Raw genomic sequence first — 27,501 nt, 5'->3', positions numbered from 1 at the left:
TCACCCAGTGATTTAAGAAACTTTCTAATCTACACACCTACCTTTCTTATCTAACTTTAGCATTTGTTTTCATGTATCACTATGAAAACATGATCATGAATTTCATATTATATGAAATTCAGTGTTCTCTTGAATCTCAGAACTAAAAATTAAAAACAAGGGCACACAGTCTGTATTTCAGACTCCAACAGATTGTGTGTCTGTTTTCATTTGTTTGGTGTTTTTCTATTTGGAAACCTAACCCAGCTGGCTGAGAGACCACCTTAAAATAACTGCTGTGTGTTGTTGCTGCAAATGTTCATCGTGTATCTCCTTCCAGAAGATCAAAATCTTCCTCTTCCTATTTCCTCGGCAGAGTCAGGTGCCAAGAGTCAGGTCTTGCAGCGGTCCTTGGAAGCTGGTGATGGTTTTATAGTTCCTTCCTACTCCTCCTTTGTCTGCTGTTTTATAGACCTGAGTAGAGCCAAGGGGACAAGGAAAAAAGCTCCACAGATAGTGAAGCAAATCTCTGCCCCGGCCAGCCAGTAAACTGCAAAAGAAAAGGGATTCACCTTGTTACTGTGCTTGTCCTTGCAGCTGTGTGAATGTCCCCAGAGCTGTTGTGCTCACACAGTACCTGCACAGCTGAGCAGAACTGCTGACCCCCTGGCTGAGCCAGAGAGTGCCAGGAGCTTGGCATGTGGCTGCACTCAGGAAACAGGTTCTGGCTTGCTTGGTGTTAACATTAGCCCAAGTTCAAGCTCTGAGGCTGCTTCCCCTTCCTCTGTCCATTTAGCCCGAAATGCTCAGGGGCTCTGACGCCATCCAGGGGGTACCTGTGCCCCTTCTGCCCCCCCTGGGCTGTCTGGTGCCAAAGAGAGGAAGGAGCATGAGGCCACACTCACCTGCAGCTGCCAGGATAGGTCCCAGGGCTCTGGCCAGGGCGCCCAGGCTCCTCAGGATGCCCATGACTCGTCCCTTCTGGCTGGCAGTGCCTGTGCAAGCAGAGTGTGACACTGTGTGGAGTTTGGGCACGGCTGGAGCTCTGGGAGCCTTGTTCCTTGGGGGTATTTCCCATTTGCATCTTCCCTTCCCATCGTTTCTCACCCAGTCCCCAGTCTGCACTTGCCCTCCATCAAGGCCCTCACAACTGCTTCACTGCATAAACACCAGGGCCTGGCACCAGTGCTCGACTGGGACAATTTGTAGTGCACGTTCCACGCCTCCCAAAAACCCCCAAACCTATCCAAAACAAAAGCCTCACATTGTACACAAGATGTTCTGAGAAGGCCCAGGTGTACAATAAACACAGAACTGTGGATGCAAGTTAAATAAGACCAACATAAAAACGACATCCATGAGCAAAACCTTGCTTTTTCCACCTCAGCAAGCACTTCAGTCCTGGCCTCCAGCTGCCCCAAAGCCATGTTATCCACAGCTGGCACCACAGCTACATCTACTTTACAAGGTTACATAGCAACCAGTGCCAGAAGGTTTCTCAGAAGGTCTTTTCTAAGGAATTGGCAAGAAATTATTCCACTGCTGGCAGGGATGGCCAGTGTCTCTTTCAGAGAGCCCAGACTGTTCTCAGTGCTGTTTGTGGCCTTTGCCCACTTCTCCTTCATCACCACCAGCAATGAGGTTGCTGCAGTTTCCCCATCACACTGGCCTGAGCTGTGTTACACAGCACAAAATTCAAGCGTGATACTGATGGTCACGCTGAGCAGATCATTGCTGTTAGTGCTGAAATTATCACTTTCATCACACAGGAGTGAGCCAGGGGGTGCTTCCTGTGCTCCCCTGCAGCAGGGCTTGAGATGGACCCACAACTGTTCCTGTTGATGCCTCACTCAACTCAAGGTCAGTTCCCTAATCTGAGCCAGGTCAGTACAAAAGTCAGTGATGTGGCCAAGGGCAGCCGGTCAGAGCAGGAAGGACACTCACCATAGCCTGACACCACTGCTGACAAACATGGGATGACAATGGCTGCAGCTGGAAAAATCCACAGAAGAGACTGTCAGTGAACAGCAGAGCTCAGAACAGACAAGAGCAACAGTGACAAACATGTGGCCCAAAAGCATTCCTGCTGCAGAGAAATATGCTGAGCTCTGGGCCCTCTACCACCACTGAGTCACCAGGTTTAATCCAGTTCAGCGAAGGGAACACCCCCTCCGAGCCAACCTGCAGGAAGAGCCCAGAGCTGTGAGTGCTCCGAGCAGATGTTTCACATCAGCATCCCTCATGCCGTGAGCCCACGGGACAGGGATGGACAGGGCAGAACAGCCAGCTGGCAGCTTTCCAAACCACTGTGCTCTGCTCAGGTGGAGCAGGGAATCGCTGCTGTTCCAAACAATGAGGTGGCTGTAGCCAGAGTGACGCTGTCCCTGTGCACACAGTGCACTGCACTCAGGGACGAGAGGCAGCTACAGGCTCTCTTCAGAAAGAAGACAGTCACGTCCAGGAAGAAAAGGTTACAAAATTTTCTGGACACAAAGACAAGAGTTGTTCAGCAATCACTGCCCTCTTACTGAAATAGGGGCCTTTTCTGCCAAGAAAGAAGTGCCTCAAATGTATAAAGCAGAAGGGAAGGGGAAAGGGAAAGGGAAAGGGAAAGGGAAAGGGAAAGGGAAAGGGAAAGGGAAAGGGAAAGGGAAAGGGAAAGGGAAAGGGAAAGGGAAAGGGAAAGGGAAAGGGAATGGGAAAGGGAATGGGAAAGGGAATGGGAAAGGGAATGGGAAATGAAAGAAGGGACAACAGGAGAGCAAGAATGATCAAGGTTGCTTAAACTTCAGGTGTCCCAACTGCTGGGCAGAGGGAGGGAAAGAAGAGGAAAAGAACCCAGGGGGCATTTCTAGCTGGCTTAACTGGGAAGAGGTGGAGTCATCTGTACAGGAAAGGGCCAGGGAAGACTCAAATATGGTTAAACATAAAGAACACCCCCTCTCACTCCTCACCTGTCAAACACACAGCTGGCCCCAGACAACTAATAGACTCAATAGATACATTTTGTGGTTTACAGTCTACTACTAAATCAAGCTGTACCATGCAAAGGAGAAGTCCACTTTTGTAGTAAGTTATATATGGAGCTGCTTAACAATAGTTAGCAGCATTGGTAATACCTGAAATCTCTTTTTAGACATCCAGTAGATGGATCCAACCTCATTCATGACTGTTTCCATGAAGAACAGCTTAGGCTGGCAGAATAGAATTTATACAAACACTGAAAGCATCTGACCCTCACTCTCCTCAGTCCAAACACCCTCAGAGTGTGCAGGTCTCCAGCCAAATAAACGATGCAACACCACTTAGGTACAAAGATTTGATGTCTTGCTTTTTTTCCTGAGCTGAGCTATTTAGTGAATATTTTGCTTCTAGGTCTGTTAAGAGGGGGTAAAAAAACCCATCCTCAAGAGCTCCACGATGACACAGGACAACAGGGGCACTGGGGATGCTTCCAAATACCACCATGACAGCTTCCTGTGATACAAACAGCATCAGAAAAAACCCCAGACACCGTTTCGTTCATATTTCATAAACCCAAGTGTCAACTTTGTTACTTGTAATTTGAAATTAGAAGTGCCTCTTTTTTAAGTGTGAATAAATACATGAAGAGAAATCATTTGTGCTTAGCTTGCAGTGCCTTTTGAACAGCTCACCGAAGGAGTACAGCAACAGTCCAGCACTCAGCATGGTCACATTTGCAGCCCATCCAATTAAAAGGAACGCTGGAATCAGCAACATAATAGCCTGCAAAAGGAGTGAGTCACACGGTTACATCTGAGCCGAGACTGTTAAAGCCTAACTCTAGGTGTCCTGCCAGTTCCCTTCGGGGGATGGGACAGCAAACAAGCTACAAGCAGAAAGCCCTTTCTTCCCAAGTAGACATTTCAAAGTCACCTGGATGGCCACACAGCAGCACAATGAACTTTTCTGTTCCCTCTATCACATGATTGCACACCACATGCAAGTTCTCTCTCTACACATCTGTCCTGTCGGGATTTTATCTCTCATTCTGTGTTGACCTGGACAGAAATCTGGCTTTAACTCTTCATCTCCTGAGCTGGCACAAGAGAAGAAAAAGCTTGTGTGCAGCAGGACTACAGCTCCTCTGCTTTTTTCTCAGCATTATTGGCTGATTTTATCTTTCGCTTTCAGATTTCAGTATCCAAGAGGAAAAAAGGGGGGGAGAGGGTATTCAAAGTCCCCAAAATAAAGAGCATTCTTCATCTCCTCCAAGAGCTGGACTTCCATTCCCCTGTGATGTCCCCCTCACTTACAGAGCTCCTGCAGAAAAAACAGATCAGATCTACTTCGTGTGTGATAAAGGAGGGTATTCACTGCCACTGAGTGCCTCATTTTGAAGATTCAGTAATAATGAGCTACTGTAACCACAGTGCTAAGAGAGGCCACGTTTGCCATATGGTGCAGATTCACAAACTGCCAGAATAACTTCAGCAAAAGGGGGAAGTCCCACAAAACCCACAGGCATCCATGGGAAAGAGTGCCCAGGGCTGGGGCTCTCTGCAGAGTGGACACGGGTGGTCATGAGGAGCCATCAGCCCAGCAAATGAGTGTTTGAGGTAACTGCACTTCCCAGAGCAGGGCTGAGGAAGGAGTGTAAAAATGAGAGGTGCAAAGGGCAGTGCAGTGCCAGCAAACACAGCAGGCTGGCAGAGCACATGGGTGAAGCTGATGTGGAGGATGAAGCAGCACAGCTGATGCTCATTCACAGGGAAACGTGACACCAGCAGCCTGACATCAATGTTCGCCTGCCAGGAACCAGGGTGGAGATTGTTTCACCAGCAGAAATCACTTTAAGAGAAGCTGAGTCAATTCACTGGAATGCAGTGGTTTGGAAATCTTCTACCCTGCCACCACTGAAATCACACTGGCCTCAAAATAATGTAAAATACATTAATCAAGGCTCTAACAGTCCAAGCAAACCTATTGCCAAGGAGCCAAGGTAGTGCTTTGTTTAGTTCCACACACAAATGTAAAGGACACAACACATTGACTGTCCCCACAGCTGTATAAACTGCAGGGAGCTGTTCCCTGTCATCCCAGCACAGCAGCTGCAGTATCTCTGTGAGGAAAGAGCCAAGCAAAACAAAGGAATGTACACTTCTGTCATTGAAACCTCAGTCTGAACATTGATTTGTGCTTTTGTTACGTGTAATACTGATGATCACAAACCAAAGATTGGAAAAAGAATCTATTTCTCCCTGCCCAGCAGTGAAATATACTCTAGGGAAAGCCTGTCACACACAGAGCTAGCCAGATTGAAAATAATTTCCCATAAAGAGAGTCAGAGATCAGCCCTGAAGCAGCTTTAGTAGTTTCTGCACTGCAAGAGAAGTCACTGAAATAAAACATACTCTTCACAATATTTTACCTAATTTGCACAGATGGACAATCTGTTCTCATTCCTTACTGCAATTAAATATGAAGAACACAAAGTTTCAATAATATTATTGCTCATATCATAAGAAAGGGCTCTAATGTTCCAAAGTTTAGTTAGGCAGGTAAGTGCCCAACAATCAGTTTTGAGAAGTCATTTAGCTGGATAAACAAGACAGAAATGTCTTTTGATTGGACAAATACAGTTATAACCTCCAACTACCCTTCACTGCACTTCAGACTGAAAATTAACATATCTGATTTGTGGGGGGGAAAGAAAAAGAAATATTGATTTATTTTTTTTTACCCTTTTTACAGCTCTGATTTCATTTCCTGGCTTGATTCGGCGAGCATAGCCTCCCTGGATCACAGCCATTGTTATTCCGATAAAGAAAAACATCTTGCCCTGCTGCATGCTGGAAGGGAGGCAAAAACACAGATTACAGAGTCACGCACGGAGCGTTCCACCTCGGGCTCCACCGCTCCCCTGCCAACCCTCCCCTGAGCAAGGGAGACAAAAATCCTTTGGGGCTCTCACAGCACTGCAGAGCTCTCACAATGCTGGCAGCAGCTGCCATGGCAAGCAGAGAGCAGCAAGGGACAACTCCAAGGACTTGTTGCACAGATGGGATAATGCTGGCAAGTGCTGCAGCCACCTCTGGGCTGCTGTGGGGCAGGTCAGGGTTTCTGGAGTGGCTCACAAAGACTGAACACATCAATGACCCTGTGCTGTGAACATCTGTGCCACGTGCATGGGAGATGTTGGTTTCCAAGGTGCAGCTCATGGAGGGTTTGATGGAGGTCAGCAAGGCACAGCGTGGTGGTGATCTGGTGTCACACTGGGAAGTCTGAGACATCACTCCCCCTGCCCTTCAATTTTCTTCAATTTTCCCTTTCCCCTCTCTTATTGACTGAATTATGTGGATGTTGTCAACTGAAGGGCATCACCTCCACAACAAGCTTGCTGCCTCAGAGACTGCACTGCTGGCACACAGCTCTGCAGCTCACTGAGGGCTGCCCTGAATGCACAGGACCCAACAAAGCTCAGTGCGCTACAAAACCTCTCCTTGACACACACAGATTAGTTAAACCACAAACTGTAATGAAAGACAGGGAAAGATGAGACAAACCCCTGAGAATTACTCAAAGGGAAGGACATGCACAGGAATCAAGTTGCAACTTCACGTTCCTGGCTGGAATTCTTCCTATGAGCTGGAAGGAAAAGTATTTCAAGCTGAGCTGTTGGTGGATTCTGTTTTCTTCTCTGGTGGTTGACTACAGGAAATCAGGCTCCTGACATGACTGCACACCATATGCCATGCAGAATTTGCTGATGAGCAAATATCATCACACAGATATCCCCCCATCCTTCACCTCTTTGAGCTTCAAGATTTGTCCTGATACCCAAAAACTCTTCTGAGCAAGAAAACGTTTTGCTATAATCAGTGCAACTAGCACAGGTATACCTATTTCAGGAGCTTTAATTTAATCTTGGGTATTTATATTCCCCAGTTCTTAGAAGCTGAAGATTGAATACTTCCTTTCTTAATAAACATTGTGCCTATACTTCATAAATTCTTCTCATAAAGCCCAAATACCACAGAATGCAGGGGGGATTTTACTGAGTGGTTTTACTAATGTCAGAAACCCTCTCTTGAAAATACATGAACAGACCTTAAATCAAGATTTTGGAAAATATCCCAGTCAAAATATACAACATTTATTGCAATACCTGCTGAAGTGGAATCTCTGGTGAGTGAGAAAACTCAGCGTATACTCCAAGCCAGAAAACAGGAAGAGGTACAGGAAGTAGGCCAGGCCCAAAATTTTGAGATTCTGAAGATCTGAAAAAACAAAAAACCCAAACAAACACCAAGGGGGGGTGGGAGGTGGGGAGAGAACATGGCAGTGTTTTCCAAGCAAAGCCTGACAATAAAACCACAACACTGCTATTGTAGCAGCATTTATCAACTATACAGTTTATTATCAACTATACAGTTGAGAATATACAGTTCTCACCTCACATGCTCATTTTAAATAGCCATACAAGACATGCCACAAAATGAGTCCTACAGAGATGTAGAGAATCCTACATCTCCAAGTCGTGAATTGAGAAATAAAATTCCAATCTGAAGTTCCTGGTTTTCAGTTTGAATAAGCAAGCTCACATCTCCCTTGCTCATGTCTTGATCTATTTTTAAATCTCTTCACTTACTGCAGCCAGTGGCTAGGGAAAACACAAGTAACGTGTCAGAAATCCTCAAAACACTCGTCTTCAAAACCTTCTCTTGGGAATAAAAGGACCAAGGTCCAGTGGAACTTCTGATCGGCTGTTCATAAGTTATTAAGGTGCATTTTAAATGAGTAAACAAAGTCCTGCTTCTGGAATGGTATGGTACAGTTTTCACTTTGAGACCAATGCCACACACAAAAAGACACAGAGTGTTACTGTAAAAAGCCATCTGACACTTACTCTGCTCTGAAGGGGATTCCTTTCCTCGGGTGACTGCAGAGAACTGAAATAAAGCCAAAGGACTGAGCAAGTCAACTGCTGCCTGAAATCCAGATGTCACAGAAGGGACCTGATCAAAGACAGAAAGAGGTTTATTTAAAACCCTAATGTAATAACCACTGCTAGGAACTGACAGTAACCACCAAATGTGCCTCTACACCTACACAAATCATCTGAGATGAAACAAGGCACCTGGCATTGGGATTTGAGTGGGCCCCAATAACAACCCAGACTTTCTGAACTCAGAACTGGCGCCAGCAACTGTAATTGAAAGGCAGAGCACTGACAGCACCTTTCACTGAAGACAAAAGTTTTTCTTTTGGTTCTTACAAAGCAGAAGTGGCTCGTTCTCCACAGCTTTGAGGGTGGCTTTATTTGATTCACCTTTTGCATCATCACAGTGAGAAAATAAAGGCACATCTGCCTGCAAGCTCACAGAAGCTGAGGATCTGCTCTTGTGCTACAAATCTGAGACCAGTACGTGCAGCACATCAAACACTGGTCTGTTTTGGTACTGGTCGCTATTTTAGCCAGCCAGTGACACCTCCTGGGGAAGAGAAGGAAAATATAATTTTTACAGAGATTCTTTGGAGATATTTTAGAGAAATTTCCAAGGAAATTCTGCCCCAGCCACAATGGTTGTTTTTTTTAAAGAGGAAGATATATTTTGTAACATTTCTGGGCCTTGTACTGTATACATCTCAACCTAATTATGCACCTAGTGGCACTCTCCCTGCTCCTTAACCACAGGCACTTATCCTTCCATCTCATGCTTATTCTTCCATCTATAGTTAATTTACTTTTTTTTTTTTAGTTCTAAAATATAGAAAATTAAAGAAAACACTAAAAGAAATAATGTCTAAATTATGAGAAATCAAATTCCTTACATTATTAGGGAAACAATTTTTTGGGGGAGTAAAATTTAGCTTGTTTCTTTACACAACAGTCACATAAGACACTCAAGAATCCTGAATAATCACATGTAGTGTTTCACACATTCAAAGCACTTCACAGGCTTTATTTCATGAGCTTTCTTCTCTTCCCAGATAGGGAGGCAGGGAGCTATTGTGCCTTTGAGGGTAGAGATTAAAGGTCAGATTATCAACAGAATTTAATCTCAGTGCATGACCTGGGAACTCATTACGAGCTGGATTTAATGAAGCTGTAAGCAAATCAACCTTCAATATGGTATTAATGTGACCCCTGTCTTGTTTTGATAGTCAGAGCTTCTGAGTACCTGGCAGCAGAAGCTGGAGCCCATTAGTCTCACAACAGCAGCCAGTTCAATAGACTGGGCTGGTCTGAAGCCATGAAGCTGCTGATTCACACAGAACATACTGAGATGTTTATTCTCCCTCCCACTGCATTTATTGCAGACAGTAAACAGACACGCCCAAGAAGTTTGCTCACCCTGTTGAGAAGTCTAAGAGGATTTCCTGAAGCTGGCCTGTGGCAATCCCCAGGTCCTGCATGTGTTGGTAAGATGGGGTTTGCACTACAGCACAGAGTACTACAGCACAAGCAACACCCTGCAAGCATCTTTGCCAATAATAAAAATACCCTGTAGCTTGTACCTGTTTTAAATTATTATCCATGTCAGACGGGATGCCAGACAGCTTTGCACAAGGCTGATTTTAGTTTGGTGCAATTAGAATACATTGTAATTGCACATGTTTAAAATCTTAAGTGTTTTATGAAATATATATACCTATTAGATTTTTTTAATGTAGGTGGCTTTGTGTGTGTTCCATAATTATTTTTTTAAATTTCTCCTATCTTTGCCATAGAAACAGTGGTCTAGAAATTATTTCATCTACTGATCCATAATGAAAACATTGTCCTAAAACTGGCTAAAGAGTTTCACCATCTCCCAAAAAGTATACACTGCCAATTTCAGTCAATGTCAGCAGCTGCATGAAGTTTAGCTTCTTCACAGGTTCAAACTCTGCAACATCTAACTTGTATTTCATTTCTATGCTTATGATTCATTATTCCACAATTGCTCAATTTTACTTCACGATCACCCCAAAAGTCACCTTGAGTGGCAGGCATTTTTCAGAGTGTCTTTGCTCATTCTGTTTTCCTCTAATGCAGGGAGACTCAGTAACAGGTCTGGAAGGCAGAGTCAGTCCACACCAGGAATGCAGGCTGGGCCTGCCAAGCTGCAGCCTTACCTTCCAAACCAGATGTGTTTAGTATGCACAGAGCACAGCTTTGTCTTTCCACAAGTCTGCTACCGATACTGCATAGCCCTACACACAGTCCAGAAAAAAAGAGTTGTAAGACTCTCCCTACAACTAGGCAGCCTTGCTCATGGCTAGCTTAGCTTAAAACTAACTCAAAAGCTCTTAAAGGGGATGGTTTCCACTAGAGACCTTCCTATTCTTGCCTCCTTTCAGTCAGGTCATAGCAGGAGCTGTTTTGGCTACCATAAGGCCAGTGTCTGACTCTCTTCACCTGATCAACTCGTGGAACATTTTATGAAAAGAGGAAGGAAAAGAGTAAAAATGCTGATCTCTTTCGATAAAAACACATCCTTGTTTCCCATCCCCCTCCATTTTCCCTTCCTACAAGTTAATTCCAACATGAATCAATATGAAACACCTTCTCCTGTGGAAAGCAGACTGATAGAGAAACAAGGGTATAATGAGAACACAGCAAACTTCAAGGAAACAGATGTCTGATCCCACTGGCACATCCTCCTGACAATTATCATGATGATTTCCCCTCTTTTTACAGCTTTGTCCTTCCAACATATTCCACTCCTATACTTGTGGGAGCACCTGCTCCAGCTCAGCCCAGCCAAGTTCCAGAAAGGCAGCCAATATACCTGCCTTTCCTCTGCCATCCACAGGCCAAGAAAACTGCTCACTCCCACTCAAGCAAGTAGGAGGAATTACCAAAGAAGAGAACAGAGCAGCCTAATAACTGAAATTACAAATATTACAAACACAACACATGTATCACATGCCCAGATGGAGGCTGGCAGCACAGGAGCACTGACACCAACCACAAGAAGCCCCAAATCACCCTCTCATGAGCAGCCAAACACTCTGTGCACTTTGTGCGGCTGGGACTTGGCCCTGAGCCACACCTCATTGCAGCACCCACTGCTCTACAGGAGCAGAGCCCCAAAAAGCAGTGACAGAGCTCCTTTCCTTACCAAAATTCAGTGGTGTTGGTGAATACAGACCAGCTGATCAGAACTTTCAAGAGGATAATAAAATGGGGAGGGATCTATTCAGTCATCACATGATCCTAAAAGGCACTGAAACCATTTAATCACTCTATAGCAAAGGAGGAATTGTTTATAAAACACAGATTTGCTCTGCAGCACTTCCCCATATCACCATGTTGCCACCTTCCTGAAGTGTGCAGCTCTAACTAAAACAGGATTTAATCTGGAAGGCTTAGAAGCAGCCAAATAGGAAAGAGGAACAGATGACACATGGACGAGTTGTTAAAGGAAAATAACATAGCTATAGTGCTTGGGAACATGGTATGAGCAACAGATTTCACATGGGACACAACCTGCTGGGAAACACTCAGGGAAGGTGCAAAGTTTTGCCCTGGTAGGATCATTGCAGATAAAAGTTTCCTGAACAATTCTCTGTGTCAAATGGGTTTGGCTATCCAGGGACCAAGCACGCTCCAAAAACTGAGTGCTGCCTAGAAACCAGGGATGACAGCAAAGACCCAATCCAGTGAAAACCTCAAATCAAGTGCAGATAGCCAGGGCTGGATTCCAACTCTCTCACTCTACAAAGGAGACCTTTTTAAGAGACTTTTAATCAGACATACCTTGGACAGTGTCTGATCACACAATATTAAATCCCAATGTTAATAAATGTTTGGCCCCACAAATCCAGTCAGTCACTGACTTTTAACACATGTAGGTATTTTCTATCTGTAGAAGACAGAACAGCTCAGAAAAAAGTAATTTGTTATTTTAGTGTTCAAAATATTCAAGTAAATACAAGATAATAGGTAAGAAAACTTCTATCACCTTCTGCCTAAATGAAAATCCCATCTCTGATGCACTTACTTTTATGATTTGCTGAAGTTCTTCCCCAAGGAATCCTTGTGGTCATAGTTTAAATTTCACAGCCTCCCTCCCATGTTCACATAAGGTTTTGAGAAATTTAAACCTAATTCGTCAAAACCAGCAATGAAGCAGTCATGTTAACTATAAAGATCTTATATTACACTGGGCTAGGAGATGGGACCATCCCTGAAGTGTTCAAGGTCAAGTAGGATGAGGTTTTGATTAATCTGGTCTAGTGGAAAGTGTCCCTGCCTGTGGCAGGGGGGTTGGAAATAGGTGATCTTTAAGGTCTCTTCCTACCCAAAATATTCTAGGATTCTATGATCATACAACTGCTTTGACACCAGCCTTAATAATAATCCTAATCCCAGAAATAAGCTAAATTTCTGAGACACTGGCTAAGCCTGTTCTTCACAGTTTCAGTATTTCAACAATTCTCAAATCTTGCTTTTACAGAAAACACAGATCTTGAGACCGATCGTCCATTTACCCGTTTTTCCCTGGGGAGCGTCTCTGGAAGAAGGAGGAAGATGAAAATTAAATCAGCCACAGAAAACACGAGTGCTGACAATGCTGAACGAAGGTAGAAGACTTCTCCTTTCTCTGTCTGCATGGCGAGGTAAGCACCCATCATGGGGCCCAGGGTGAAGCCCAGGGAGAAAGCAACACCAATCATGGCCTGCAGGGATGAAGTGAACACAGACAGAGAATTTTAGACACCAGTTTCTTCAGGTTCTGTAATGATTTGGAACCAGGTACAGAACCCAATCACCCTGAGGATGCAAGGAGTACACAGCAAAGAGCATGAAGTGTGAAAATCCTGCTGTTTCCAAATACCCAATTTTGTTTTCTGTCCAGTCAGGGAAGTGGCAGGAACAGGAAGTGGCCCATCACTGTTTGGGAATAGCTTCAGTCAGATGCTGTTCACCTCCCAGAAAGCAGAATGAACATGCCTACTTTGCTTTGGAATAGAAAAGAATATAAGCCATGTGGATGTGAGCCATGCTGCACTACGTGACTTACTCTAAGGCCCTAAAAATGGGCCCTGACCCATTTTATTCACTAGTGCTGTAAGGCTACCTCTCTTCACAAATAAAAATGCATTTTGGCTTACCAGGATTATAATAATTTGCTTGGAAGATTCATTAGCTATTACTGTGAAATCTAAAGCCTTCCCCTCCCAAGAAGCAGCTGTCCTCTGTAGTGGCTTGTAACAATCTGTTAAGAGAAGTCTGGGCCTCTAAGGTTTTCATAGGATGAAAGATATAACTGGTAATTCACAGGCCAAGTTCAGCCTGCAGGTGTTTCCATCTGGTCACTGCCTTCTGGAACTGGATAGGGCAGTTGCTCATACTTCTCAATTAGCCAAATGTCACATCCTTTACCCACTGAACTCAGATCCTGAAGCCAGCACAGTGTGCAAGGAAGTCAGGAGCACACTGCTGTGCTTCGACAGCTTAGGTAGGTGAGGAAAAGTTGTTGCCCTGTAATTGGCTTCCAGCTGCCAAAATTGGACCATAAGACCTTTTGATTTCTAAGCTATTATAACCAGAATTAAAGTTACCAGAAGGATTAACAGTTCTACTACTGAAACAAGATAGTTTTCCCATCTCTAGAGCATCTGTGTTTCACTTGTAAGTGAAGGTCACTGGCAAAAGTCCAAGAAGTCCCAGAAATATGATCTGGCACCTTTCCAGAAGCAAGGTAGAATGTAAAGTCATGTTTTCACTTAATCAGTGAATACACTGAGGAAGACATACTGAGAACCCAAGATCAATTAAACTAAACATGTGCCCCACAAGTGTAACTCACCATGCCCTTGCTCCGTGCTTTTGGAGATGGCAAGTCAGCAATTATAGCTGTGGAGAGGCTGACATTCCCTTTGCTTATTCCCCCTATGATCCTGGAGAGAAGAAAAACGCCAAAAGTCCGAGAGGCAGCCCAGAGTGAGTATGATGCTATCAAACCCATCTGCAGAAGCAAGAAAGGGTTCTTTATAAAGCAATGCAAAGTTGATGTAATTTCTGCTCACTTCCCAGCTAAACATTTACATTTTTTGTTTGTTTTCAATGGCTGCTCCAAACCCCATGTAACAGAAATGACTGAATAAACTGACACTGCACTATGTCTTGAACAGCAATATAAGTAGAAACAAGTCCATACAAACTAATAGTAATTAATAACTAATAGTTGTGATATTTCTAATGAAATTAGAAGAGCAAAATTCTGTGGAAGCTAAACCAGTCCTGGGTACAAAACATTTTTGTACATTCCACTCCATTTGTTTCCAAATTCAAGAGAAATCTGAGTTCAAAATAAGGAGAATGTTCATGTTCATAAGAAATGTATCTTGCAGTGCTATATAGAACTTCCTAACGAACAATTCCCAGGCTTTGTGGAACAAGTCATGAAGTGATCAACCCCCATTAATCACTTGATGAACTAAAATACATAGGAATTAAGTCTAACATTTGTCAACAGAGCATCTGAAGTAATTCTCCCATACACAGGGGAAAGGGATTTTGGAAAATGACAGAAGCAGATAAGTATTTTGGTGTCTTCTATGGGAAGTTCAGTTTAAGCACTCACACTTGGAACTGTGGCCAAGAGACTTGGCAAGAAAGAGTCAACAACCAGCAGATCTAGAAAATTCAATTCTAGAGCTGAACTGTGACTGTCACAATTCAGTTTCTGTGCTAAGCACAAGCTCATGGTGCCTTCCACTGCATATTGAGATGCCATGACTAAGACCAGCATGTGACACATACCACTGTCATCAGGATGACAGGCCTTCTGCCCCAGTGGTCTGACACAGCACCAGTGAGTGGAGAGGAGAAAAACTGCAGGAGGGAAAAGATTGAGCCAATCAGACCTAAAAAAAAAAAAAAAGATAAAAAGATATGGATCATTAGGCTTGCCACCTTCATCTTAAATACAAAGACAGCCAAGCTGTTTGAGATCTATCACACTATGTGTGATAAAAACTTGAAATTAAATGCAGAGCAGCAGCTATGAAGAATAGCTTTGTCTCTGAAGCCATGCCACTCTCAGAACATCAACCTTGCATTGTTACTTAACTAAGGCAGCAAATACAGGCAGACCAGATGCACAGATAGATCAGAGTAACAGGCATAAACTGGATGACTTTCTGGTTATTTCACTGGTGAGAAAGGGTTTGAAACTCACTGGTTATTATGGAATGATGATTCTCCAATGTTTCCCTGCTGACTACATACATTTTCTGTTCTTAAAGCAGAGATCACACAGTCTTCAACAGTCACAGTTCTTTTAAGACTTTTTTGATTGTTTGAACCTGATTCTGTCACACTTAATTAGTTTTTCTTTCCTTTTTATCATGGAAAGAAAGACTTAAGCACTGCTGTTAGTGAGGCACCCTAAGAGGTAGGACTGATTCCAACAGATGCCAAGAATCTTTTGAAATCTGCCTCTAGCTTCTGTGATCTTTAATTCCTCTTTTCTCTTGCCATTTCTAGCTTCACAGACTTATTAATTTGCACTACACTTTCAACAAGCAGGCAAAAGATGCTTTGCTGTCACAGCTTTTCTCTAAAGGAAAAACTGGGTTATATGTTCCAGATCATTCAGCTATCAAAGCTTTAAAAGGCAGAGCTGAGACAGGCCAGAAGTTCTGCTCCCATCAACTTTGAGGGAGGCAGAATATTGGTACTGAACACCTTGTTGAGAAGAGCCGCTTGTGATAACTTAAAGCTCAAAAAAACTGTAAAAAATCTTAAAGAATTTTACACTGGCAGTTTATGACACACAGTTCCCTTCATTGTGTTTCTAGCACTGTAAAAACACCCTTTCATGCCAAATATTTCCAAGCCAGCATGCAGCAAAACCAGGGCTGGACCACAGGGGGGAAGGAGCTGGGAGCTGAGGGTGACCACAGCACTGGCAGTGCCCTCACCAGCCTGGGTGCCCCACAGTCTGATGGGCTGGGCAGAGGAGGTGCTGCCAACAGGGCCCACTGACAGTCCCACATAAGGAAAGGGTTATTCAACACACCCTTCCACAGAGTCCAGTCTGGAGCAGCAGGAGTCAGGGACAGAGAAAGGAGTGGAAACAACACTGTGATATAGGCTGGGAGACAAGACACCTCCAGTGTAGGTCTGAGGCCCATCCAAACGATGGAGACAGAGACAGCCCTGGAGACAAAGTCTGAAATACAGCTCCTGAATCACTGGGTGATGTGTAGGTGATGACTGGTCACAGCAGCTAAGTATTGGTGCCCTCAGGGCCCTGACATGGGCAGAGAAGTTTTTGCCTTGAAGAGCTTGCAGTCTAACCAAAAATGAAAAATATGGCTGGCACTGGGAGAAACAACAAGATGATCTTGTAAGCACCTTCCCAATCCTATGCTCCTTGTGGCAAACGAGGGCAGTGAAGGAATACAAGCTGCAGGAAGGCTGCAGCAGCCTCTGCTTAACATCACAACTATAATGAAACTTTCCACACAGCACTCTCAAGGGTACAGGACAGAGCAGGTAAAAGGAAAAGCAACAAGTTGGACTTGGCTGGGAGTTCCCGCCCCTTGTCTAAACAATCTGAGATGGTGAGAAGTTGAAAGTAGGAAGCTTCTGGTCAAGCCAGAAGTGGAGACAGAAAGCAGCTTCTGAGGGATTAAAGAAAACTGTTTCCTAGCATTCAAAGCCAGTAATTTGACTAAAAAATGAGCAGAGAAAGAAAAACATGCCTGCAGGGATATGGTGGGAAAGAGGAAAATGGCTTATAAACTTCCTAATGCCTGTTATATCAAATTTAACCACTTTAAATAGTAGTAACACATTCACATATATTCTAATTAAGTATTCTGTCTCATTTAGTTTATTTTAAAAGCCTTTTGCTTATCTTGGGGGAGGCCTCAGTCTCAGAAGGTAGAGAGAGCCTAAGTAAAATTAACCCAGACAACTTCATATCTTCATACTCTGAAATCTCAGTTTTGTCACAACTGTCTAGATGGCAAGAAGTCAGAAGTCTCTGATGTGAAACACAACATATTTCCCTCACTGTTCCTGTTGGAGCTCACCCACACCAGTGTCCTAGTGACAGAAAATGCTTATGGGTCCTGCAAGCCAGTAGCTCTGCTGCTTTTAATAAGACTAATGAGATTTAGAAGCAGGGCTGCACTACACCCGCCCAAGGGGCAAGCAAGGCTGGAACTCACTTGTGTTTCTACTGCTTCCTACTGATTGATCTCTGATCATGTGCAGATCAATTGTGAAGGGAGAGTAATTTCTGTGACTGCCAGAGCCCAGCACAGCAGGCTCCTGACCCTCAAATGGCAATCAAACAAGGATTAGCAGGCCTGTATTTCTGCAACAATCTGTAGAACAAATTGAGTAAGATCATAGGATAATTCAGGTTAAAAAGGAGCTCTGGAGGTCACCTACTCCAACCACCTGCTCATAGGGTCAGCTGTGAGTCAGAGCAGATTGTTCAGGGCCTTACCCAATCAGGGCTTGACAATCTCTGAGGATGGACACTGCTCTGGGCAGCCTGTTCCACTGATCATCCTCATTGGAAAAATGTTCCTCCCTATTTCCTGTCTGAACCTCCCCTGCTTCTACTTACACTTGTTACCTCTTCTCCCACACACCTCAGTGAAGATCCTAGCTCACCATAACCTCTGCACAGGTGTTGGAAAGCTGCCATTTACTGCAGACCAGCCAAGGGCCACAGACTGTCCATCTTCAGAGCCCTCCACGGAACTCACCACAGTGTACAGACACCCTTCCTTGTACTGGGGACCAAAACTGAATGTAACAATTCAGATATGATCTATCAAGTACTGAGTGGAGGAAGATGATCACTTCACTTAATCCACTGATTCTGATTCATTTCATGTACCCCAGGAGCAGCTGGCACCTTTGCTGCCAGAGCTGGCTCATGCTCAGCTTGCTGCTCACCAGGACCCCCGGGGCCACAAGTGAGTGTCCAGTCTGTACCATTGCAAGGACTACTCTTTCCACAGGCAGGACTTAAAATTTACCCTTACTGTATTTCACAAGGTTCTTGTTATCCCATTTCTCCTGCCTGTCTAGGTGTCTCCAAATGACAGAAACTTGGGGCAGACAAGAGTTGGGGCTGTCCAACTGTTTATTGCTGTCAGTATGGTGAAAACAAAGTCATTTATAGTCTACTCTAAGAGACATTTTCTGTGTTACTTAAATCTAGAACTAATAACAGGTAAGCATGCTTTTTGTATTTCTTGTCATTCTTCGTATCAACATTGCAAATAACTTGGAAAGAACACTGCTTTTTGGCTGTTAGCTTGTTTGTTCAGTTTCCCTACCTCCAAACAAGACACTGTTGTATTTCCGCTCTGGAGGTATCCCAGCCATCACTGCAAACCAGTCAACCCCACGTTGCAATGACAAATAGAATCCATCCTGAAAAACAGAAAACAGGGAAACAGAAGCAGGAAGGCAGTTTTATTTTCAAAGACAGCATCAGAGCTCAGTGAACTAGAGACAATGTTAGATGATTCCTTCCCTCCTCCTCCCCACGAGGGAAAGTTTCCTCACTGATCATAGGCAAAAATAGCTTAAATTGTGAATGTTAACAGACAGCAGATAGTATACGTTTGGGTGGGGGAATATCTGAATTTGAATTTTTTCAAGCCTTCGGGCCCATTACTTGCTAAATCCTGAATTAAACAGGCATGCCCTGAATCTTTCAATTAAAAAGGCAACATGAGACACACAGTGTCCTGCTGCACATAGACTATTTAATCTGGGAAAACCAGAAGCTTGCAGATGCAGAAGGAAAAGATGGTGCATAAAAAAGAATGATTCCCAAAAATAGAAGGAGGACTTTAAAAAAAGAAGGTCTGGAAAAGAAGGTGGAGATCTTGCCTACTGGAAATATACTGGAAGTGGGGGAAGACCCTGGAGATCAGAACCCATGGTTTGGGTCAGAGATATGGTTTTAAGACGGACAAAGCCTACAGCTGTAGCTGGAGTGGTATTCAAAAGGGGCTGAGAGACAGAGGTGTGGGCTGCAAAAACAATTCTCCTACAACAACTTGTTCATCTTGACCAGTAATGCCAGTAATCTGAGAAGGGTAACAGTCAGCATCTGCACAGCCAGGATCCAACAGAACCTTCTGCTCTGTTCCTGGAGCAGCAGCCAGCTCCCTGCTAGGAATGGAAGTTGAGATGGAACACTGGGGGAGGGAGCAAGTGACCTTGTGAAATACTCAGGTGGGGTAAAAGCTCTCATCTCTTTAGTTCTTCAATAAACCCCAGCACACAGATCCATTATGAACTGCCTCACCAGTGACATCAGTGTAAGACACAAAAACATTGGTAACTACAAGGACTAGTCCCTAAGAAATACTTGTTTTTTTTTTTCAAATCAAATCTCTCATTTTAATGAAAAAACAAGGGTGAAGAGTCTTACACATGTTGACAAATAAATTCAGTCCATGAACCATTTATATGTGCCAGGTAATTATTAATCTTCCTACAGCTGTTTGGTTTGCCCCAAGGCAGGTGATTTTCCTTCCATTCCTTCCTCAAGATCTTAACACTTTCTGTGGGCTGACTTTCTTATTACTTACCTCAGTCTGGCTGTAATAATCAAGGATGGAAGGAAAGAGTGGCAAGATGAGAGCAAATCCCAACAAGTCGATGAAGAGAGCCAGGAAGACAATTGTAATAACACAATTATAGTTCTGTTCCTGCTTGTCATTGGTGGAGCTGCTGCTGGTTCCTCTCTCTCGCAGGGCCATGTTCCCAGTGCTCTGCTTCTAAAAAAAAATTACCTTTATATCCAGTCAATGGGAAGCTTTTTGCAGGCCTTTCATAAGAGTATCTTGCTGATTCATTCCTACTTTCTCAAGGCTTTACCGAAGTAAGTTCTGGCTATATTAATCTACCTGGCAACAAGAGCCTCAACTCTCTAGTCTTGGTCATCAACTCAGCACCAAATTTTCTCCCATCAAGAACACACTACAAAGGCAATAAAACAACAAACTCTATTATGAGAGCACCTCAAATAAAACTAAGGAGCATTTGAAGTTTGTCAGTGTGTGAACGACATTCATATGACCTTCCTACAGGTTTTCAACTCAGCATTACAGTAAAATGGGTATGAAAGGGCACTCTATTCCAAATATTCACATCCACATAAGAATGGATTTATGCTTTCAGTGTGTATTAGAAATGACCAAAACAACAATTATGAAAGAGAAAAGAAAGAGGCAGACTTCCTAACTATTGCACTAATGCTGTCTTCAAGATAAACCCCTGAGAGCAACACAAGAAACAACAGAAGAAAACTTTAAAACTTCATTTTCTATTTCTTTCTCCAGGTGATAGCTACTGACCTGGGGCATCAAATGATTAAAGCAGCATTCTTATTTTGTCAGAAATTTCAGAACTATCAACTATCTTTGATAATCCTCCAAAACTATCATAAAGCCCTAAGCAAGGACGCAGGCCATATATAGTTCAGTCTTTAACAAATAAAGGAGTTGGTCTCAATCCCAAAAATAAACTCATATTCAACATAAATCAAAATCAAGGAGTAATATATAAACAATGGAACTACAAACTTCAGAATTATAAAACATACATGATATCTCAGTCATAAAAGAATCAAATTTAGCCCCTTCTACTGCAAAAGTCCCTGAAAGTTTGTTGCACTAAAAGAGTAAAGGAGACAGAATTTCATCCAAGGCAAATTAGTACAAAAACATTCATTGACTTTGATAAGTCAGCACTGAATTTTATTCCAGACCAGATGTACCATATTATATACACAAGACACTTGTGCATAGAAAATGGTACTACACTAATTGAAGGCTCTAACACTTTGTCATGCTCAGCAATAAATATTATTGTGACATTTCTTTACCTGAGAAGTCAGTTTATTAGCACTGAAGCATTATTAAAGTTCAATTGCCATGAGATTAATAAACATAGAATGGGGCCACCTGCAATCCATTTACTAAACTCTTGGCATAATGCTCTTAACCAAACTGGTCTGATTTAGCAGATTTATGTTCAAGATCCTTTTATTTAAAATGGCAAATCAACACTGCTACAAATATTCAGCATTATTTGCTTACCCAAATGATAAAAGAGCACATGGAACCAAAATAACCATTCTTTTAAGCAAATAGTCTCTGGCCCTTGGTCAATCCAGCCAACAGCTGAGGGATGGGTTCACTAAAGCAGATTCTATCTTGTCTTTCCACACAATTTGTTTAGTCATCCATAGAATTGTATAATCAAACAGAACTTTATTCCAGGATTATTTACAAAGGTAATACCCTTCACACCTTTCCCTCAGGAACTTTTCTGCCAGTGTGTAGCCCAAACTCATCGATGCTTGTGCTGACCTTTCACTTGGCTCCAGTTTTGGCTGTGTGGTTGCAATTTCCCTTACGCAATGTCCCAAGGTACTGCATGTTTCTGCCTTTGTGCTCCATCGGTTTTGTTGTTCAAACCTCTCCATAATTTTTTGCTAGGCAGGAAACCACACATTTCACAGGCCCTTGGCATCCTGACAGCAAAAACAGAACGCTTCACCTCCGCGGCGACATCTGCCTTGTGTGAGGCGCGCTGGGAGAGGGAGGGCTCTCTGTTTGGGAAGTTGTTTCTGCGCACAGGTGAGTCCCTCACACTCGCTGCCTCTCCCCAGCCCTTCCCTCAGGATTCCCCGCTTTCGTCTCTTCGCTTCTGTCCCTGACCCTGTCCTCCGTCCGCAGGGCCAGGGCTTGATGCCGTGGCTCCCAGGAAGGGATCAGCACCAAAGCTGGCCCTGCCCTAACGCACGAACTGAGATTTGTTATCTGCCAGCACCGGGAATTTCATCCTTCTGGGGTTTTCTTACCTCACCTTATCCCCCTGTAAGATTTCCCGGGCCCGGCTCAGCCCCGGTAGGGCTCCTCAGCCTCGCTCCCACAGCCCAGGCTTGGGTCAGGGCAGGCTCTCGGCCGGGGCACAGAACAAGCCGCAGGTCCCCAGGGCAGGGAAGGGGCGGCCCGGCAGAGATGAGGCGGAGGACGCGGGGTCTCTCCCGCCAGGCTCCCGGGGACCCGCACCCGCCGGGGCAGCCGCGCCCGGCCCTGCCCCGCCGCTCCCGCCGCCCATCCGCCCCTGCCCCGGGCACCTACCGCTGCTCCGGGCTGTGCGGGCGGCCCCCGCCTGCCAAGAGCCTCCCCGGGGATGCTGCGGGCGGCGGCTCCTCCCCGGCCCTCCGCGGGCCCCGGCCGCCTTCCTGTTCCGGCGGGGATGGAGCCGCTCCCGAGGACGGACCCGGCGCGCCCGAGCGGCTCCGCGGAGCGTGGCGGGGCTGGAGCTCGCAGCCAGCGCAGCGTCGCGGCCTCGGAAATGAACCGCGTACCTGCACCACAGCCCTTCCTTTGCCCTTAAAGACCGGTCTTGAAACACTCGTTCCAAGAGGAGAGCGATGTTTCGTTTGTTACTACGGCAGCAGTTAGCTGCGGCTTTGATAAGAGCTATCTGACAAAGACAAAAAGATAGTTGCACAAGATGTAACTCTGTTCCCGAATCAAACTTCTCCCTCAATACTACGTGTTTTAGCCCAGAGAACATGAATAGCTGTGGTCTTGTAAGTGCCTCCGAGCACTGCTCCTTTATCCAGGTGTGTCTGGTGTCCACCTGCCTAATTAAAAAAGGAGGATGTAGTTACAAGTGGACTTAGGCAGATCCATCACCACAGTATTAAACAGGTAAGAATCTGCCAACAAGGTGTATAAAGCAAATTGATATAGGTTATAAAATGACTTCTGATTTCCTCGAAGGCAATGCTGTTTGGGGTGGATGTAGTTATCAGCACTTGGGGCACAGACCTTTTACTCAGTGACATCTCTCATGGATTGCCAGCTAATTAGACTTGGAGAAGCTTATGTAAGCATAACATCAGGATTAACATGCCAGTTAGATCAAATAGTTATCTAACTAGCTAACTCAAATAGTGAGCTGCTAATCTCATGTATACCTGAGAATTTTATGTACTTGGTTTGATGTGAAAAATATGGTAGATCCACTACATAGTCTGAAATCTGAATGATTACACAATTGCAGCCCACTCCAAGGCAAACTTCTTTTTTGAGGTGCTCTGGACTAAGTATGAATAATCCCTTAATATCTGGGGGAAAAAAAAAAAAAAGTATTCTTCTGGCTTCTTATCACTGTATATAACTGATCAGGCACCATCTGAATTCAGATACATAAAAAAAACCCATTGAGACACAAAAAACCCAGCTATTTCTGTTGTTAAATCTACTGGTCTAAAGCTTTTGCAGATCACTGAGCCCAGTTGTATTACTGCAGTCAACCATGTAATACAATTCTGCATGTAAACATATTACTGTTTCTAGAACTAGATAGGTCATTATCCACTCCTCTCCAGTCCAAAATCTTGCACATCTGACAGATAACTTAAATTTGGTTCCTAGACTACATTTATTAACACTGGCCTTTTTATTATATCAGTCTTGTTTTTTTACTGAAGTAATGGCTCATTTACTCTGGCTTTTACTTCCCTACTCTGTTGCTAAAAAGCAATAGAGTAATAGTGTTAGCCGTAATGTCAATATTTTAAAGGATTTAATGCCATCTTTATAATTTTTTAGACTCAGTGTTCAGACTGCATGAGAGATTTAGTTTTCCACTCCAGACCTAATTTACTGAAGAAGAATAAAAACCCACTCCAACTTTCCCCCAAACCAAACCCTTACAAAACCCAGTCTTTTAACTAAGCAAGAATGCAGAGCCAAGATATTTAGAACTGAAATACACCTGTTTATTTTAGGAGACACACCTGGAAGACCACAAGGAGCACATTTGTAGAATGCTTTTGACTCCCTAAATATTTAACACCACACAGTCTCAGAATGATGATAAAGCTGCCAAATGTTCTGTCAGAGCTTCTGTTTGACTTTCCCAATGCCTAGAAGGGCCAAGAAGAGGAAAAAAGTCCCACCAGTTCCTGTGGCTGACACCAGCCTCAGCCCAGCAGCCAAAGGGCCTCCGCTCAGCAGAAAGCTGGTGGTCAGAGGGGAAGCCTTACACAGAGCAGGGACACATCATGGTAGATGCTAACTTCTGCAAGGCACAACTGAGAATATCAAACTGCTTACCAGCTTCCAACTGACAACCAAAAGACAAAACTCTTGAAGAAGCTTTTCATGCTGTTATAAAAAAGGTAATTTATGCAGTTTCTAGCTGAACAGTTTTGTTCTCAACCCTATTCTTTACAATATTCCTATTCAAGGTAGCTATTCTCTGGGACAGCTGATGTTGACAGATAAGCTACCTGAAACTAAAAGCAAAATGGTAATTTTCCTTTTTTGTGTGTGATGACTTGATTCTAGGTACAGAATACTTTCTTTTTTTGGATAATTAAATACAGATTTACAATTGATAATTGATGTGTCAAAAGGCCTGTTATGACAAGTCCTGGGTTAAAAGAAATGAAGAGACAAGAGACAAGACAGTGCCTGTCAAGTGTGATGGTGTTCAAGAAGCTCTATGAGAAAGGGTCTGCCAGCACCCAAACATGTTCAAGCCCCCTTTGTAGTCCAAATGACCAGATCTTCCTATCACATCAGAGCAACTGCCCAGTTACAGCAGTACTGAGCAATAGCAAAACTGTCAGACCTGACTGATAAGCTGAGGCAAGACACTGTAGTCTTGCTTTCCTACTCATGTAAAATACTGTGTGGTAAGCATCACAGTTAGTCCTAGGTTTGCAATATTAAATCTGACTTTAAACATTGACAATATAATTTGTAAAAGCACATACAGTGATTCTCATTCAATAAGATTTCAAACAGAACTACTTTCAGTCTGACATTCCAAAACAATTAAGTCTATCACCTGAGGTTTCCTCAGCCTTCATTTTTATTCATCAGCATCACAAGATATTCCTGTTCATTCTCTTGTCCCAGAAAATGTCCTGTCCCAGAAACATTATCATTGTGTCTCTACCCTCTTTCTTTACCTCCTTTACTGAGGAATAAAAAGCAGCTGTAAGTGGTATCAAAAATTAGGATCAAAGTGCCTCTGTCAGCCTCTCTGTGATTCTAATACCCTGCTGGACAAAACTTCTGAAGCTACTGCTAAAGTCAGATAAATAAATAATAATAATCTTTAACTGTTTATTTGTGCTGTATAGACTGTGACTAAAAGTCCAAACTGAAAGTATTGATTTAGAGCATAAAAGTTAGCTCCTTCCTCATTATTTCACTCTCAAGTTATTGACTTAAAACGATTTTGTTTTAAGGAAAAAAATTCATACTGTGCCAAATGGAAATAAAACAGGAGGTATGCTAATCTTCTGAGATTGCTTTGAGGTTTCAGAAGATAGCCTTTCCAAAATCAGCAAAGCTAACTGAAAATGAATTTATTTTTTAAAAGTGTGAATGGATTTCAAACATAGGAATCTTACTAATTTTTGTATGACACAAGTATCTTCCCCACAGGTACTTAACGTCTGGCCCATTTTAAAAGTTAATGCAAGTGCTTTTGCAAACCAAAAAAAGCTGATGATAATCACATATTACTTGCATTACTAGTCACACTGACAGTTAATAAAAGCCTTTTCCTCCAATAAAGTGCTTTTCTCTTTTAAGAAACAAGACTTGCCTAACAAAGACAGTTTTGTCCTTAGAGACTAAATGTAAAAGACTAAATGTAAAGGCTGTGTTTCAGCTCACCCCTTCCTAGTTTTAGTCCTGCTTCCACTACAAGTTTAATTTGAAAAAAACCTCAAACCAACCAACAAAAACCCAACCATGAAAACCTCCCCCAAAAGCCAACACCAAACCAAAACCCCCAGAAAACAGAACAAAGAAAACATTCTAAGCCAGTCCAAAAGAACCAAGCCTTACTGCTAAATCAGATTAGCTGACAGTGTTTTTCTTCATGAATAGTAAGTAGAGCATTATGATGTCTCAGTTACCTATTGGCCAAAACACAGATCAAATCTAGGAGCAGCATTTGAAAGTGGCAGGAGCTTTGGGTGTTCATTTTTGTAAAGATCCATAGCTATTAGTTGATTCTTAATACAGGTCCTATTTTATAGTTTGTTTTTCAGATTGAAATTGAAATGTTAATCGAAATGGCAATTTTATTTTCCTAACGGTTTTCCATGAAAACATTACAATTTTGTTCAGTGCATCACTGAATTTACCAAATATTAAGTGAATACCTGAGCAGTGAACCTAGTTCAGATTAGCACCTATCAGTAACTGTGATGCTCTTTGTCCCATTGCAACATGTCTTTGCAAATACAGTATAAGAAGAAAGAGTTAGAAGTATTTATTGGCTCTGTTTGAAGAGCAGTTGTTTCTCAAAGTCATACTGGGCAGTTATCAGTGATTAGACATACGTGATAATGGAAGAAAGTTAAGGATATCATTGTTCCCTTAAGTCAGACAGTTTTGAACACACTGAGGAATTCTAATTAATCACCCTAGATTATTAAGAACTTCAGAGCTGTGCTCATCAGTTCAAAACTTACTGAAAAGATGAGTGGATGTACAGCTTTAAAAAAGGATGTTTACTTTAGAGTTGATTCCATTATTTAATACATAATTTAGCATGCTACAGACTAATTAATATGTTACTGTTCAAATTATACTACCATCATGAGGGCAGCCTGCAACTATTCAACCTTAAAAAAAGATCACAGAATGTCCTAGCAAGACCATCCCCAAAAGTCATACCACAGGCCTGAGAATTTCTTGAACTCTTGTCAGGCTTGGTGCTGTGACCACTTCCCAGGGGAGATGTTTCAGATGAACCTTTTCCTAATATCCAAACCAAACTACCCCTGAATAGCTTCAGGCCATTCCCTGAGTCCTGTCACTGTCACCACAGAGCAGAGATCAGTGTCTGCCCCTCCCCTTCCCCTCATGAGGAAGCTGTAGCTATAGTGGGGTCTCTCCTTGTTCTCCTCTCCTCCAGGCTGAACAGACCAACCACGCTCAGCCACTTCTCACATGGCTTCCCCTCAAGGCCCTTCACCACCTTCATTGCCCTCCACTGGGCACTCTCTTGTAGCTTTTATATCCAACAGACGAGGTGAGGCTGCCCCATCCCAACACAGAGAGGGACAATTCCTCCCTTGCCCACCTGGCAATGCTGTACCCCCAGGTACCTGGTACCCCCTGTACCTGGTACCCCCAGGACAGGGATGTCCCTCCTGGCTGCCAGGGCACTGCTGGCTCAGACCCAACTTTGCATCGACCAGGACATGCCCAGGTCCCTTTCCATGGCCCTGCTCTCCAGCCCCTCATTCCCTGGCCTGTCTGTACATCCATGGCTGCCCCACCCCAGGTGCAGAATCCAGCACTTGCCCTTGTTGAACCTCACATGGTTGGTGAATGCCAAAATCTCTCTGCAGGGCCTCTCTGCCTCTGGGAGTCAGCAGCTCCTCCCAGTTCAGTGTCTTCAGCAAAACTATTCAGTGTGGCTTTGATTTCCGTGTCCAACTTGTTGATGATGCTGTTGAAGAGAACTGGCCCTGAAATGGAACCTCACAAGTGACCTGTCACCAGCCTGAA

General features: G+C 43.6%; 1 protein-coding gene and 1 long non-coding RNA gene across 4 annotated transcripts; one reads left to right on the top strand and one right to left on the bottom strand.

Moving 5' to 3' along the window:
* Positions 1 to 196: 196 nt before the first annotated feature.
* Positions 197 to 22,264, bottom strand: MFSD10 (major facilitator superfamily domain containing 10). 3 transcript variants are annotated; one of them, XM_058837157.1, is made up of 13 exons: positions 22,081 to 22,264; positions 19,519 to 19,707; positions 18,250 to 18,346; positions 14,702 to 14,805; positions 13,746 to 13,904; positions 12,424 to 12,612; positions 7,850 to 7,958; positions 7,109 to 7,220; positions 5,684 to 5,792; positions 3,636 to 3,726; positions 1,924 to 1,971; positions 885 to 974; positions 197 to 529 (listed from the first exon to the last, which is right to left on the bottom strand). In XM_058837157.1, the coding sequence occupies exons 2-13, from the start codon at positions 19,687 to 19,689 to the stop codon at positions 423 to 425; spliced, it is 1,386 nt and encodes a 461-aa protein (XP_058693140.1). In that variant the 5' UTR covers positions 19,690 to 19,707; positions 22,081 to 22,264; the 3' UTR covers positions 197 to 422. The 3 variants fall into 3 exon arrangements, with proteins under 3 accessions (XP_058693140.1, XP_058693142.1, XP_058693143.1); XM_058837159.1 differs by lacking the exon at positions 22,081 to 22,264 and adding an exon at positions 21,798 to 22,057; XM_058837160.1 differs by lacking the exon at positions 22,081 to 22,264 and adding an exon at positions 21,803 to 22,057.
* On the top strand, positions 21,039 to 27,501 carry LOC131578465 (uncharacterized). The gene is made up of 3 exons (XR_009277501.1): positions 21,039 to 21,573; positions 23,745 to 24,137; positions 27,342 to 27,501. It is a non-coding gene; the product is annotated as an uncharacterized LOC131578465 (long non-coding RNA).

This window comes from Poecile atricapillus, chromosome 4, assembly GCF_030490865.1.
Source record: "Poecile atricapillus isolate bPoeAtr1 chromosome 4, bPoeAtr1.hap1, whole genome shotgun sequence".
In the NCBI taxonomy this organism is placed as follows: Eukaryota; Metazoa; Chordata; class Aves; order Passeriformes; family Paridae; genus Poecile; species Poecile atricapillus.
The sequence above is the reverse complement of the archived record's forward strand: the minus strand, read 5'-3'. Positions and strand labels throughout refer to the sequence as shown.